The 16,492-nt window shown below is 33.0% G+C and overlaps 3 protein-coding genes across 3 annotated transcripts; 1 reads left to right on the top strand and 2 right to left on the bottom strand.

The window, feature by feature from the left end:
• Nucleotides 1–1,970: 1,970 nt before the first annotated feature.
• On the top strand, nucleotides 1,971–9,503 carry LOC147801214 (uncharacterized). The gene is made up of 2 exons (XM_087154617.1): nucleotides 1,971–4,675; nucleotides 5,107–9,503. The coding sequence occupies exons 1-2, from the start codon at nucleotides 2,945–2,947 to the stop codon at nucleotides 7,150–7,152; spliced, it is 3,777 nt and encodes a 1,258-aa protein (XP_087010743.1). The 5' UTR covers nucleotides 1,971–2,944; the 3' UTR covers nucleotides 7,153–9,503.
• Nucleotides 9,504–13,056: 3,553 nt separating this feature from the next.
• On the bottom strand, nucleotides 13,057–13,575 carry LOC147801213 (uncharacterized). The gene has a single exon (XM_087154426.1). The coding sequence runs from the start codon at nucleotides 13,573–13,575 to the stop codon at nucleotides 13,057–13,059; it is 519 nt and encodes a 172-aa protein (XP_087010552.1).
• A 42-nt stretch (nucleotides 13,576–13,617) lies between these two features.
• Nucleotides 13,618–15,901, bottom strand: LOC147801212 (uncharacterized). Its single transcript, XM_087154751.1, has 2 exons — nucleotides 15,245–15,901; nucleotides 13,618–15,145 (listed from the first exon to the last, which is right to left on the bottom strand). Exons 1-2 carry the CDS (start codon nucleotides 15,278–15,280, stop codon nucleotides 14,240–14,242), a joined length of 942 nt encoding a protein of 313 aa, XP_087010877.1. The 5' UTR covers nucleotides 15,281–15,901; the 3' UTR covers nucleotides 13,618–14,239.
• Nucleotides 15,902–16,492: the final 591 nt, after the last annotated feature.

Here is a 16,492-nt window from a genome sequence, read left to right as displayed (position 1 = left end):
ATGCCAATAGGTTGTTTTGCATAATTGTTTCAGTAATTTTTTTCACATATAATTTTTGTAACTTACTGTGTGTAAATTAATTGTTCTTATGAGGTTTTCAATCTGTGTTTTTACAACTGGTGGATGATGAGGGGGGTTCTCCTTACAGTGACTTTTAAGTTTATACCATTTTAGGTGCCTGTTTCTTTGGGTTGGTTCTTGTCTAACTTTTACAATTTTTTTTCTAATGATTGTTAGGTCATGTTTTAGACATTTTTTAACATTAGTAAACACGTAATTTAACTTTGAGGATGATACAAATTTCGAATGCCAATTTTTTTTATTTTTTTGATCCTTGCTCCTGTACAGTATATTTTATTTCTTTTCTTATGTAATGAATAAAGTTTTATTACATAACTTTTGGATTCTCAGAATGTAGTAAACGGCTACAGCTCTGTGTTTTAGATACAAAACTTTTCTTGTATCTGTAGTGTTGATGATTTTAATTTTGTTTATGTCTGCTTGCAAGCACTTTTTGTTATTTTTATGTTCATCAAACTGTTTTATTCTTATGTTCATCAATTTTTTTATTTTTTGTTCATTAAGCATTTTTATATTTGTTCATAATATGTGAATTTATGAATTTTCATTTTAAGCATTGTTATAGGTATTGTTTATGGACATTTTAAGTAATCATTGTTTATCAGTATTGGTAAGCAGCGTTTTTGATCATTGTTTATAAAATTTTGTCTATAGATAAATTTTGTTTTTGGTGTGTGTTTGTTATACATAGTTGTGTTTAGGCCATGATGCCTATGGTTTCAACATACTTATGTGATCAATTTTTTTAGTGAGAAAAATGTCTGTGATTTTTTAAGGTGTAATTTCTAACTTAGTTTTTGCAGGTGTTAAGTTCAATGTTTTTGCCTAGGCGTTTCTATTAATTTAAGTTTTTTAATTTTAAATCTCTCGAAGTCTTAACTTGTTAATTTTTTTTGTGCACTAATTGATCTCACTAATGACTTTGATTTCTGAACCCATGCGTAATTCATAGGTTGTATACTAAATTTTTTTGTCGTTTTAACTCGGAATACTAAATTATCAGTCGTATTTGATTGGTTTTAAATTTTTTTCAATAATTGAATTGTACAAAACTTTGTTGTACAAATTTTTTTTCATTCGTTTAAACTCGGAATACCATCAGTCTACAAATGTTAGCCTGATTTGTTTTCATTTGTTTGCAATTCTCAATTTTTATAAGCATATTTCAGCAAACGAAATCAATTTTTTTTTCATTCCTTTTTATAAGGAACCTTTTGAGTTAATAAATTACCTCAAATTTTTTTTCGCACTTATTGAGTGAGTTCTTTATATACTCATTGAGTCACATTTTATCTCTGTAATTTTATTTTCTATGGCGATAAAAATTTTTTTAATGTCGAGTGAACTTTGTTTTGACTATCGGGTAGGTCAAAAGTTTTTGTTAGCAAACAATTAAGATTGTTTTTGTTGGTGTTGTTTTAGTGAACAATTAAGATTGTTTTGTTGTTTTTTTTTTTCAAACAATTAACATTGTGTTTTTTTTACTTTTTAGCGAACAATTAACATTGTTTTTCACTGTTTAGCAAACAATAAAGATTGTTTACTTTGTAATATTCAAGATCAGCTATGTACAGCTGTTAATGTCTGTTTTTGTGTTGTGATTACTATTGTAACTATGTTGGGGCACAGCATTTCTACTTGAGGCCAATTTACTGTCAAAAATGTTTTGAGATCTAATGTTAAGTAACATCTGAATGTTCTGTTAAGGCTGATGTGGTGGACTGGAATGGCAGGTTGTTAAATTGTTAATTTTAATGCTTTTTGGGTACGAATACTTTTGGCTTTTCTTCTAAGTAGTAGGGTTTTAGGGCTTCTGCGCCAGGGGTCCGGGGGTCCCGCGGATGTACTCTTGAAGGGGGTTGGGGGGATCCATGTAGGGGGCGTGGTCGAATGCGGGATCCGGGGGATTTTCGGGGATCCCGCGGGTGCACTCTTGAAGGGGGTTGGGGTGATCCATCAAATGTGACAGCTACTATAGTTGATGGTGTTTATTTTTGTAATTATTTTTTTTTAATCTTTATTTTTTAATTAATTTTTTTTAATTAATTTTTTTAATTATTGTTTTTAATCTTTATTTTTTAATTACTGTTTTCTGAGTTAATATTTTTTTTCTAATACGAGTGATATTTGAAAAATGACATAAAATGAAACCCGATGTCATACTATCAGGATTGAACATGAATCAGGTAATAATCAGTCTGTAAGATAAAACTTGAAAGCAAGATAAGACATGTTTCCGTAGGGTGATGTCATTTCTTCGATTCAATCAAAACAGGAATGCGTGACGTCATACAACCAGGATTCAACATGAATATGAAGTACGCGTCTTCAAGATAAGGCATGCATCACTTCTGTGTGGTCTAGAAAGATGAAGTATATTGAAATGCTTCGCTCACTTCTTGTTCGGTCTTGTTTCATTAGATCATTCTAGAATGTTCCATGGGGGGTGGAGTCAGAAAATCATGCCGTCATTTTCTGCCTATCAGAATAAATTTTACAGAACTAAAATAATGATATCATTTTTAACCAATCAGAACAAGCATTACATAGCCGTTCGCAATGCATTCTGGGTAGTCGACTACAGTTTAAAATCAGATGCGTTTGCCCAGAGACCTTATTCTGATTGTAGGATTACCTCTCTCAGGGCGCTTTTCTAAACTTAGTTTGTTCTCTCTTTGTTATTACGTTAGATATTTTGTTAATTTTTTATTTGTCATCGTTGTTAAAGTTTTGTTAGTTGTTTAACTTTTTATTTAAAAGTTTTGCTAGTTGTTACGGAGAAGTTTTTAGTTTAACTTTTTATTTAAAAGTTTCGTTAGTAGTTTTTTTTTTATTATTACTTGTAAATTTATCAAGTTTTAAGATGAGTCAAGAATTTAGTGCTTCTTTGCCTGTGAACGATGAAGTGCTTGCTATGTGTGATTTTGGACACCTTACCGGTAAAGATTTGGATAACATGTTGAGACAAGATCAAGCGGATGAGGGTAAAGTTCCATGCCCTGAATGTACGAAAAGCTTTACCACACGACGAAATATGCTGCGACATCAACGTTTCATACATGGGGATAAACCCCTCCAATGCCCGGACTGCTCAAAGACCTTCGCCAGAACGGATAAACTAAAATGTCATCTCAGTGTGCATAAACGGAGAGCTGTTGTTTCCACGTTCACTACTTCCAAGCAGCCTCGTCTAGATATTCTTACTGCAAATCAGAATATTGTTTCCAATAGGGTTCCTGCTCATTCATCAACGTCCCATGCTACTTCTCCAGATCCCGATCCTTCCACATCTGCCTTTAATGGGAGAGTGAAAAATATTCGTCTTCCCAATAATGACCGCATTAAAGACATGCGGACATTTCTAGAACTCAAGCGAGAAGATTTTGTAAGAATAGTATCTTCTCACCTCGTTAACTATGAACTGAAAGTGAATCTAAAATTTTTGTGTCGTTACCAAAAAGTAACTCAAAATGGTATTATCAGCGAAGTGAAAAATTTCAAAACAAAAAATGCAGTCATTACATCTTCCGCCGATCTAAATGAAGTCTATAGTGCAAAGGTGGAAAAAATTCTGGCAGAAGCTGATGATTTTGAAGGGAAAGAATCTGGATGGGCCCTTGAGGAAATCATCAATTTAGAGGTATGGTTAAATAAGTACAATCCACTTCGCGGTTCTTCTTACATTGATTTACCACCAGTAATAAAGCAAAAGCACGCTATCATCAACGTGCATAACACCGACAACCGATGCTTTATGTGGGCAGTACTCTCTGCTCTCTACCCCATACCAGATCGTTGTCTACATGCTTCGCGATGTCAGAAATATGAGCCTTATATCTCTACTCTGGACTTTACAGGAATAGAGTTTCCTGTGAAATTAAAAGATGTACCTAAATTCGAGAAGCTAAATGGACTTTCCATCAACGTGTACGGATTGACAGAAAATAATAATGTGTATCCTCTGGTCATCACGAAAGAAGAGAAGTCTCGTCACATTGACCTAATGTACCTCACCAATGCTTCATCCTCTCATTATGCCTGGATCAAGCACTTGTCTCGGCTGCTCTCTAGACAATACTCAAAGTACAAGGGAAAACATCTTATTTGCCGAAGGTGCTTACAATTTTTTACGACAGATGAAATTCTTCAGCGGCATAAACTAAGTTGTAATCAACATGAAGCTGTACGAGTTAAAATGCCTACGGATAAATGGCTTAGCTTCAAAAACGTCAAACATACTCAGTTGGTACCTTTCGTTATTTATGCGGACTTTGAATGTTTGACAAAACCTATTGACTCTTGTGAACCCAATCCAGATGTATCATACACAGAAATGTACCAGAAACACGAGCCCATTAGTTTCTGTTATTATGTTTGTTATATGGATGGACTTTACAAACCGCCTTTTGTTTACCGTGGTAGTGATGCAGCGAAAATTTTCATGGAAAAAATACGAGGTGAAGCTGAAGAAATTCAAAATTTGTACAAGAATCCAAAGCCAATGCTACCATTAACCATGGAACAACTCCAGCATTTTGATTCAGCATCCAATTGTTACTTGTGTGGAAAAGAATTTACTACGGAGAATTATAAGGTAAGTTATTGTATTTATTACTTTTAGACTATAAATTTTAAATCTCAGAGTTGAATTATCTCATTTATTACAAACGATAATTTTGTATTATTGGTACTCAAAAATCAGTGTCCGCAATTTACCTTTCTAACGATTTTTTTTTTCTCCTAAGAATTCTTCATATTCATGTGATGATTAAAAAAGAAAATAGTACGAGTTTTCAAATTATTAAAACTAACTGTAAAAACTGATCTTTGTGAAAGAAATTTTCAGAATATCTCAGGAGTTTAAATTAGCTTCTTTTTAATTGATAGCTGCAAGAAATAAGATTTCACTAATCAATCAAAAAGAGGAAAGGAAATCACGTATTTCTTAAGATTATGAAAAATGTAAAATTTAATGTTATGGATTAAAATTAGTATGCATATTAAAAATAGTTTTTATTGTTATAGGTTAAGGACCACTGTCATCTAACGCAGAAATTACGTGGAATAAGTTGTAATACATGCAATTTACAAGCTAGACTACCAAATTTCATTCCCGTCATTTTTCACAACTTATCCGGCTATGACAGTCATCTTTTTATCAAGGAACTAGGAAAAGATGAAGAAAATATTACCGTGATTCCAGAAAATACTGAAAAATTTATTTCTTTCTCTGAATGTGTATCAGGAAAAATCTACCTTCGGTTCATCGACTCATTTCGTTTCATGGCAAGCAGTTTGGACCAGCTGGCAAAAAACTTATCTCTTGATCAGTTTCATCATATTTATAAATTTTTCTCGTCCTCACAAGTACCTCTGTTACTCCGTAAAGGGGTATACCCATATGATTACATCAACCACCCAGACAAGTTTGAAGAAACCACCCTACCTCCCCGGGAAGCGTTCTACAATCGCCTGAACGAGGCCAACATTACTCTGGCGGACTATGAGCATGCTCAAAGCGTTTGGAAGGCTTTTAAAATGTCTTCTTTGGGAGAATATTCAGACCTCTATGTGAAGACTGATGTTTTACTTCTCGCGGACATATTTGAAAATTTCAGAGGAGTATGTATGGACCATTATAATTTAGATCCTGCTTGGTACTTTACGGCTCCAGGGCTCTCCTTTGATGCTATGCTTAAGAAAACTAACATTTCTATTGAGCTTCTTACTGACTATGACATGCATCTTTTTATAGAAAACGGAATCCGTGGAGGGATATCCCAATGTTCGCATCGATATGGAGTTGCAAATAACAAATATATGAAAACGTATGATTCATCATATCCCTCTAATTACTTACTCTACCTCGATGCAAATAACTTATATGGTTGGGCAATGTCCCAACCCTTACCTCTTCAGGATTTCAAATGGGTGGATCCAACTATGGATATTTTATCTGCTCCTGATGATGGTCCAGTTGGTTTCATCGTAGAGGCTGACTTACAGTACCCTAATCATATTCATGATAAACATTCTGACCTTCCTCTTGCACCGGAAACTAGGATACCACCTGGTTGCAAGGATAAAAGACTGCTGACAACACTTTATAATAAAGAAAAATATGTCCTTCATTATCGCAATTTAAAATTATATATCCAACAAGGCCTTATTTTGAAAAAGATTCACAGGGTTCTTCAATTCACGCAGTCTCCGTGGTTAAAAGAATATATTGATTTGAACACTAACCTTCGGAAAGCTGCCAAAAACGAATTTGAAAAATCGTTTTTTAAATTGATGAACAATGCCGTTTTCGGCAAAACGATGGAAAATATACGAAAACGTGTAGATGTCAAGCTCTGCAGCTCTGAAAAAAAGGCAGAAAAACTAATTTCTCGATGTAATTTTCAAGACCGAACCATTCTTACAGAACGCCTTATTGCCATACACATGGGACGGACTGAAATGATTTTTAATAAGCCCATTAGCATTGGAATGGCCATACTGGATATTTCAAAAATACTTATGTATAAGTTTCATTACATCAAAATGAAGCCCAAATATGGAGATCAAATTAAATTGTTGTACACAGACACTGACAGTTTCATTTATGACATCACCACTGAAGATGTATATGCAGATATGAAAGAGGATATAAATAGTTATGATACGAGTGATTATGCAGCAGATAATATTTACGGTCTTCCTTTAGTAAATAAAAAGATTTTAGGGGTTATGAAAGACGAAAATAAAGGACATATTATGACAGACTTCATCGGATTAAGATCTAAAATGTATGCTTTTAAAATAAATGAAAATGTTACTAAAAAGTTGAAAGGAGTTAAAAAGGCTACTATAGATAAAAAAATTGAGTTTGAGGACTATAAGAAATGTCTCTTTGAACATCAACAACTCCATACTACCATGAACACAATTCGCTCCAAGGACCATAATATTGCATCAATAACAGTAAACAAGTTAGCTTTATCACCTTATGATCAGAAACGTTATATTTTAGAGGACAGGATCAGCACCCTCCCATTCGGACACTATTCCTTGGAAGAGGAAACTTAGTAAATAAAAAGAAAAAAAAATCTGCATAGGAAGAAAAAAAAAATGGAAAATGAAGAAAAATTGGCATAAACGAATGGACTTAAAAGTTTTAAGAAAGATTGAATGTAGATTTTAACGGCACATCTATGCTTTGCAATGAAGAGTGATTGAACTATTCAAGGAAATAGTGTTATAAACTATGACTGACAGGACTATAAATAGAAGTGAAAAAATTATATTATTTCATTCATCATGGATCTTTTGAAATTGAAGCATCCCTTTACAGCCGTCCTGGCAGGTCCAACTGGTAGTGGCAAAAGCTATTTCATCAAGAAAGTGATCGAAAACAAAATGTTGCAGCCTTTCCCAAAATCTATAGTGTGGTGTTATGGTGTTTATCAAAAACTGTACGATGAGATGCCTAATGTTATTTTTCATGAAGGACTTCCATCTGATTTGAATCAATATTCAAATGCATTAATTGTGATTGATGATCTCATGAGTGAATTGGGAAATGATCCTCAATTAACAAAACTATTTACAAAGTTTTCTCATCATAAATCTTTGAGTATCATCTTTGTGGTCCAGAACATTTTTCATAAAGGAAAGGAAATGAGAGAAATATCTCTAAATGCCCATTATCTTGTATTATTCAAGAATCGAAGAGATCAATCGCAAATTACACATTTAGGATGTCAATTGTACCCTCGAAAAGTTAAATTTTTTCAAGAATGTTATGCAGATGCCACATCAAAACCTTATGGTTATTTACTCATTGATTTAAAGTGTGATACCGAAGAATCCTTACGCATGCGTACTGGTATGTTTCCTGGAGATACTTATTATGTGTACCAACCTCGATAACTTCATTTTGACTACGAATTCTTAGCCAATAAGATGTCTGCCGTGGTAATTGACTTTGAAGGTTTTCCACTCCCATCAGGAAGCTACATCATCAAAGAACTCGCATTTCAAGCCGTAGAAGGTAGTTCTATCTCGGGATTATGCACCTTCAAACCACCGTACCCTTTCGAAGAACTATCAGCCCGTAAGAAAATGCAATACAATTGGATAACAAGAAATATTCATCGAATCGACTGGAATCAAGGACTGGAGCCTTACGCCAAACTTCGTACCATTCTAACATTTTTGTTTGATATGTTTTCACACATTTATGTGAAAGGACTCGAGAAAAAAAAGTTTTTGGAATTTCTATCTGGAAGAGTGTGCTATGATTTAGAAGATCTTGGCTGCCCTAAAATAGATGATTTAATGCCATCCTTTTCTTCCTGCCCCGCACATTCACCTGACTTTAAACATTGTGCCGTCGTCAAAGCAAAAGCATTTGCTCGTTTTCTCAAAGAAGAGTTATAAAAAGCTTCCACATCTGAGAAAAGAAATCATTTGAAAGCGAGATGTCTGCGTGTGATGTACGAACTTTAGAGCTCATAAAACTGATCTCGAAATCTAAACATTGCAAATCACTTATAAAAAAGTGTTCAAAGCGTGAGATTAAAACCCTGTGCGAGTGTGTTTTGAATGCTCTTTGTGGTAATATACCACTTACAAAAACTCAAAAAAGTCGTTTATCTCCTCACAAAGAAAGTTTAAGAAAACTTGTGAACAAGAAAACACCATTATACAAGAAGAAAAAAATTCTTATTCAAAAAGGAGAGGGATTCCTATCCATTTTACTGCCTGCAGCTATTTCTGTCATTAGTTCTTTAATTCATGGAGTATAGTAAGAAATTTGTGCTAGTTCCGGAAGATAGAATACAAGTAGCAGAACATCTATCCGAACTGGATCAACTAATGAAAAAAATTCTTCAGAATAAAAAGTTATCAGATGAAGAAAAAGTGACTTTGTATTTACAAGTGTTGCAAAAATATACACATTTTTCAATTCAGAAGCCTAATATAGAAGAATTTGAGTCACGTCAAACAGAAATTCCAACAACAGAACCAGCGAAAGAAGAACCCATACAAATAAAAAATGAAATAGAAGATCTGGGAGAAAGAATCCTTAGTGTAGTTCCAGCTCGATGGCAGGATAAAGCAACAGAAATGTTAAAGTTTTTGAAAGATCAAAAATCTCTCCTTTGGAATAATAAAGGTGAAATCATTTATAAAGATGTAACTGTTCCTGGAAGTAACATTGTAAATCTCCTCAATGACTTTTTAAGAAATCGGAAATCAGCCCCAGAAGGAAGACATGTATTTTTAAGTGCTTTGAGTGATGTTAAATTACCAAAACATTTGGATGTAAATAAAAAATTGTATAAAGAAAATAAAATTGTAAAAAAACGTGTAATGTATGCTCGCAGAAATGCATGGTTAAAACTTTGAAATAAATGCTATTTTATGTATTCAAATTTTCGTTTTTATTGATACTTTTTTCTTTCAGGTGTAAATATTTTAACTTACTAAAATTTACGGAAAAAGTTAAAAATAATAAATGTTTTTTTTTTTTTTTAAAGTAATAAATGTTTGGAAGAAAAAAAAAGTGTTAGAAATTTTTTTTTCTCTAATGCATTAAAAAATTTGGAAAAGAAACGAAAAAGTTTTTTCTTGCGTAGAAAAATAATTTTTCGCCAATAAAAAAAAAATTGTTTTAAAATAAACTTTACAAAATATTTTTATTCTAGAGTGAAAAAATTTTAAAAATAAAATTTGGAAAAATAATTTTTCTTAAGTAGAAAAATTTTTAGAAAAGTAATTTCTAAAAACAAAAAAAAAATTTGGAAAAAAAATTTTAAAAAGAAAATTTCCGAAAATAAATTATGTAAAAAAAATTATAAAATTAAATTTATAAAAAAAAATTGTGCAGAAACATTTTAAAAATAAAAACTTCGTTAAAGTTTTCTCATTTAAATAAAATTCCGAAATATAAAATTTTCTAGAAATGTTGTATAAATTTTCATAATAGAAACAAGAAAGACACAAATTATTTAGTTTAATTTCTTTTTATTTTTTAAAAACAAATCTTAAACCATATCGTTTCTTTACAAATTGAAACATCAGAAAATCATTGATATACAATCGATTTAAAATATAATACATAGAATAATCTTGACATCGCTTGAATAAAAAGTAAATACAATATTGTCCGCATACATTGGACGTAGGTGATTGAAAAACTTTGGAATTCCATCGTACATTTGAATAGGAAGAGGTATTCATATTATAAAATTCGGGAGGTCTTCCATACGAGTCATAAAATTCTAATTCCTTTTTATCATTCACGAATAATGCAAGCCAGTGAGATCCTGGTCGGGATGAGTCATCTGCATTCATGATAGCACATGTATTTTCTTGTAGATTAGGAATCTTATCTCTTGAATATACTCCTTGAAAGTAAGGCGATGTTATCTTCTCTCGAGATAAAATGTGAAATAATTGTAATCCATCCATTCTTTAATTTCCGAAATCGTACAAAATATTTCTTGACTTGTTAATTTCTATTAAATTTTCAAATTCGGCAAAAATGATTACACACACAGTCTGCTCTAATGATTTGCTGAATTTTAGTTCTAATCGTAAGTTGCTGTGTTTGATTAGATTTAAATGCTCTCCAGAACATAAATCGGGGGAGAGATCAAATCCGAACAAAGTATTTCCTTTCACGTATTCTTCTCTCGAAATAAATATTCCTTTATCTTGGCCCATTCGTTCCGTACCCACAAATAGAGTTTGATAGGCACGAATGTATTGATTTTTTGCAAAATCTAGTTCCAATGGATTATGAGGTACAGGTTGTCCATCTACATACACTCCAATAAAATTTAAATCAAAGTGTTTAAAATCATAGGGAGATTTCGAAAATGTTCCATGAAAAGCTTCATTATCTACACAACCAATAATAACTTTTTTCGGCATAGGACCTGAAAATACGTTATCTTGGATAAAAGACATACTTCCCTTAGGAATCGAATACACTTTGCATTGCACTCGATTAATGGGGTATTTTGCACTTGTTTTCTCGAGTGCTTTAGCATGACCAAGTAACACTCCTGGATTCACACGAACTTTTCGGATAAACAAAGACACATGATCTAATACTACTTTAAATCCTTCAGATCCTTGTAAACAAAATTCTGGCTTACTTCGTATCAATTTTATTTTCACATCCACCAAATTGAGTAACAGACGCTCTTGGTGAAATAAATCGGAATGTATACATCCAATCATATCCACTGTAGCACTTTCTTTGATAAAAGCAGTTCTTTTCTTTAAGCCATCATCAGAATCTTTGTAAAATAATTCAGCTGTTAATTGAGAAGTTTTGCTATCGTATCCATGGTTGAGGAGAGTTTCTATGTAGGCTCGATAAGGATAAGTATTACTTGAATTGGATACAATACGATCATTCAATGAAATATCAACTTGAGAAAATAACGAATGAAGAAATAAATTCACAGGTCCAATAGTATCATCTTTAGTGATGAGAGTATTATCACTTTTTACAATTTTCGCTTTCACATACAATTGAGTTTGGCTGAGATCTATGTAATCTTCAGCACTTCCTGAAACGTGAAACTCTACAGGTGCATTATCAAACACATTAGAAAGAGGATGAAACTGTATCCACTGACCATCTTGAATAACAGTTTGAGTACTAGGTAAGTTAAACAACTCCAATTCAGATTTCACACATTCGGGAGAATCTTTCAATAAAAATGCCATTATGGATCAAAAATATCACGTCCACTCACTTTGCGAGCTTTTGATGAAATGATTCTTTTCTGCTTCTTACGCTTCCTTTTATACTGTCCTTTTCCCACCATCGATTGTACTTTATCAATAGCTTTTCGAGCTAAATTTTTTCCACTCTCTTTCGCTCTTGTTTTTACAGCTTCTTCCAAATTTTCGCCAGATAATACATCAGATGCAACACGGGTTCCAGTTTTTAAAACTTCTTTTCCAATAGTTTTACCACCTTTTACTAAAAAGGGTAGTGCTGCTCGAAATAATCGACGAAATATACCGCCAAGTCCATAGCCTTTTTGGAAATTAATACCTTTATAATAGGACAAACCCGAGCCAATTTGACTCGCATAATGTTCTTCGAATTTTTTAGTACAACAAACGTACGGTACACTCATCTTGACGTCTTCTCTTCAAATGAATGTTTCAAAAACGCATCGTACTATTTATAGTATTTGCTTCATGCGGAAATGTAAAACTATGATCACTTTACCACTTTCAAAAGGTACGAAATTACCTGAATTCAATCTAAGCTCCATTTGAATAGTTTGAAAGGAGTGCCTCATCAAAGGTAAGTATTGAGGTCTATCATAATACTGACTGATTGTTTCACCGTCATGTCCTTTTATTCGAACCATCCGCAGTAGAGGAGCTTGTGTATCTCCGACAATTTGGGGTGAAATAAGATCTGTGTACACATAGAAAACTGAAAAATTAGACCACGCGTCAGCCACAAATTCGCTTTTCTGGTTACCCGTAATCACTGCATCGCGTCGAAATCCTAACAATTCACCTAGCTTTTCTAAATAAAGACTGCAACCTTGAACGACGTTAATTTTTACTCGTTTCGTAGCTTTATTGTAACTTATTGTAAACCGGCTAGGATTTTTAGGTAAAGCAAGTTGTATAGCTGATACAATATCGAACATTGATTCATAACACCCCACATCAATTGTTTGCTTTACAGTCGATACGATATTACCATTACTTATCTTGTATTGAAAATAATTGTTACTTTCATTTACGTTCAGCCAAGAATGGGGATAGATGATTTCAGATAGGCCTACTTCCCATTCACCGTTTAGATTAACTGGTATCGGTAACTGCGTCTTAAAATGAGAGATTTTGTTGTTAGGAAAAAACTGCATGGAGCTATCAGAAGGTAACGTCACGTAGAAAGACATTTTCGAGAATGAGCCTTCAGAGGTTAAGTTTCACTATTTATACTTTTTGAATATCACTCACCCAGGCATTAAACTTTTCAGGATAGCCTAAAAATTTCACGAAATATTCTGTGCTTCCTCCCTTCCTTCTCTTTTTGATCACTTTTTCTACCGGATAGAAGCCAGAGTCTACTACCTTTTGCAATTCTTCTTTATAAAAAGTACCTTTGATCTCTTCACCTTGTAAGTCTTTTAATCTATAAACAACAGGAATTCGAGGAATAATTTCATGAATAGTGAATATTTCCCGACTCCAGTTGTGTTCGTATCCTTTTTCAAAATGACCTTTCAGTCTGCTGATTCGTACTGTATCTCCTAATTTAAAAACAGGTGGATTGCGTTTTAATGTCTTCAAATCTCCATACAAATTTTCCAAGACCTCACTGGTATTGCTTTTATTAACGGAAGCTGGTTCCATTTTAATACTGCTATGTCGAGTGTGATTGTAACTCCATATTAATTGATCAATCACATCGATGTAATTTTTAGTATTGAATTCTGTGAAATATTTCCACATTTTTGTTTTCAATGTTCTATTAAATCTTTCCACAGTACTTGATTTCGTAGAATTATTTGTTGTAAAAAATTTAATCTGCATGCTTTTCAAATAATGTTGAACTGTTTTATTTTTGAACTCTGTTCCATCATCCGATTGAAGTAATTCAGGCTTTCGTTCCTTAAAAATAGATTCTAAGGCTACTTTTACATTTTTTCCCGTTTTATCTTTTAGCGGTATGGCCCAAGCATACTTTGCGAAAACGTCAATGCACGTTAATAAGTATTTATACCCTTTATTGAATTTAGAAAGAGATTGCATGTCGACTAAATCGACTTGAAATTGCCTGTTCATATCACTCATCAAAACACGATTCCGTTGAAATTTGCGTCTAACAGGTTTATGCAGTGTATAAGAATCTTTAAAAGAGAGCCACTTCTTAACGGTATTTGCATTCTCTTTTCCTTTGAGCGCACCATGTATTGCATCCGCACCCCCAAAACTAGCTGGATGTTTGGGATCTTTATAAAAGGATTCCATGTTAACAGTATGAAATGCAAAGTATAAATGAAGAATATTATTAGGGTTGGTTCCATTTATAGTGAAAAATAGTGAATGAATATTTATTTAATCTGGAAAATAATAACATATTGTTATATAATTTGGAAAATAATAACATATTTATTTAATCTGAACTAGTACAAAAATCATTTCTGGCTGTTTGAAGTATTTCAACAAGATCAATTGATTCTAGGAAATGAGCAGTTACAAAGTTTAATAAATTATTTTGTGTGACAGGATGAAGCGTTTTGTTTTTAACAGTATTATAAAATTTTTTAACAATTTCATTAGGTTTAAAGTTCATGGCAGCTTCAGAAAACATTGCTCGCGTGTTGGTTGAAAGTTCTAAATGACTTACTTCCATAGGATTCATTAAGTCTTTGTGTTGAGCGAGTAACATGTATATTTCAGTCCGTAAGAGGTGTCTTAAAGTTTCAACGATAGTTCCATCGTCTTCTGGTGCTGTCACTGGTACAGGGTGCTTTAAAATTTCTTCAAACATCTTTTTAAAGTCCAAATTACTGTATTTTAAATAATATAAATTGTCCATCAAAAATTCCCGAATTGAGAATATTTTTTCCCATTGCTCATCATTCAGGGTTATGCTAGTTGTGTAGGTGTTACCCTTTCGACAAGTAGAGACTTTTTTGAGCAGGATGGTTTCACCAAATTCAATGCATACAATATTTTGAAATTTATCTTTGTCTTGAATGCCAACACTTGTATTAGAATAGACAGTCACTGGATCGATGAGGTATGGTAAGTTGATGAAATATTCATAAAGGGGGTGGTCTTTTTTCTTTTCAGTTGACTTTTCTCTCAAAAATGAACTGTTCACCAAATGGATGAACTGGTAAGGCGTTAGAGTAATTCCTTCTTTCGATGGATAGTACTTTTCTCCATGTTTCTTATATCGTCTCACATTAACCAGAATTCGATCACGGTAAATAGTAGTGGAAATAAAGACATCTTCTACTAAAATAAACATATTGGAAGGAATACTGCTTTCGTGGAAAGATCCTTGATTGTTCTAAAAAAAAAAAATCAAAAACATTTATTAGATTATAAAATACTACAGAAATATATGCATATTATAAAAAAAAAAAAAATAAAAATAAAAGATACTTACTTCGCTATGATCAGCTTTTCGCTTCATGTTAGCCATTCCTTCGTTACGAATATTTAAAAGGCACTAAGGCAGAAACCAAATTATAAATGACGATTTGTATAAGAACATATACTTTTATACTATTTTCTCTCATTTCTGATTGGTTCTTGAAATTCATGCGCTCATTGGTTGAAAAAGTAGTGATGTCATTGAAATACTCCTTTCTGATTGGTTGATCACAGAGCCTCTAGCGGTAAATTTTGAAACTAAATAAAAATGCAGCGCCTCTTGCGGAGAAAAACATTGCTGAATAATGCAAGATTATTCTTGATTTATCTTGAATCTACCTGTTATAACATGCATGTATGACGAAGAGGCTTTTAAAGCAACAAAACAACTAATTAAAAACAAGAATTAAAAATAAAGATTAAAAACAATAATTGAAATAATTATATAAAAAATAATTTAAAAAGTAATTATTAAAAATTAAATTAAGAAATAATAATTAAAAATATTTCGTTACAAAATAAAGATTAAAAAATTAAATAAAAAAAATAAAAAACACCCTCAACTATAGTAGCTGTCACATTTGATGGATCACCCCAACCCCCTTCAAGAGTGCACCCGCGGGATCCCCGAAAATCCCCCGGATCCCGCATTCGACCACGCCCCCTACATGGATCCCCCCAACCCCCTTCAAGAGTACATCCGCGGGACCCCCGGACCCCTGGCGCAGAAGCCCTAAAACCCTACTACTCTTCTAATTTTTTTAATTTAATAAAAAAAAAAAAAAAAAATTTCTTCAAAATTTTTTTCACCGGCTGTGGGTATAAATGTGACATTGAGTCACCAAATCTTAATTTTTCTGATGGGATTGTGACCTAGAAATTAGGCCGACACCCCTGAACCCTCTACTGTGACGCCTCACTGTCTGCCGACCTTCACGCCTTTGACCTTCGGCGGCCTTTGATGTCAACACATGTTTTTAGTTACTGTACGGTCGCCGTTAGTGTTTAATTATGCTAAAATTTAAGGGGTTAGTCAACTCACTTCAGTTCGCTCCTTAAGCTAGATTCTTTTGCTTTTTAGGGAGTTTAACTTCCACTTCTGGCCTTTTATATAAATACCGCCCATTTTTGGGAGCGGGTAGCATTCGATATTTGATCCTTTCAAAATCTACGATCCTTTAACAGGGATTTTTAATTTTCACCCCCTCCTCTCTTTGAGAGACAGAGTTTTTTTTGTTTGGTTTAATGACATGGCGGTCAT

The sequence above is a fragment of the Parasteatoda tepidariorum genome, chromosome 11 (genome assembly GCF_982258835.1).
Source record: "Parasteatoda tepidariorum strain Cologne lab strain chromosome 11, Ptep-v5.0, whole genome shotgun sequence".
NCBI classification, from domain to species: Eukaryota; Metazoa; Arthropoda; class Arachnida; order Araneae; family Theridiidae; genus Parasteatoda; species Parasteatoda tepidariorum.
This window is presented reverse-complemented; position numbering and strand designations above follow the sequence as displayed.

Coding starts and splice junctions, on each gene's coding strand:
- LOC147801214 (XM_087154617.1), top strand. CDS start 2,945: ATGAGTCAAGAATTTAGTGCTTCTTTGCCTGTGAACGATGAAGTGCTT. Junction 4,676..5,106: donor TTACTACGGAGAATTATAAG/GTAAGTTATTGT, acceptor TTATTGTTATAG/GTTAAGGACCACTGTCATCT.
- LOC147801213 (XM_087154426.1), bottom strand. CDS start 13,575: ATGTGGAAATATTTCACAGAATTCAATACTAAAAATTACATCGATGTG.
- LOC147801212 (XM_087154751.1), bottom strand. CDS start 15,280: ATGGCTAACATGAAGCGAAAAGCTGATCATAGCGAA. Junction 15,146..15,244: donor GAAAAGCTGATCATAGCGAA/GTAAGTATCTTT, acceptor TTTTTTTTTTAG/AACAATCAAGGATCTTTCCA.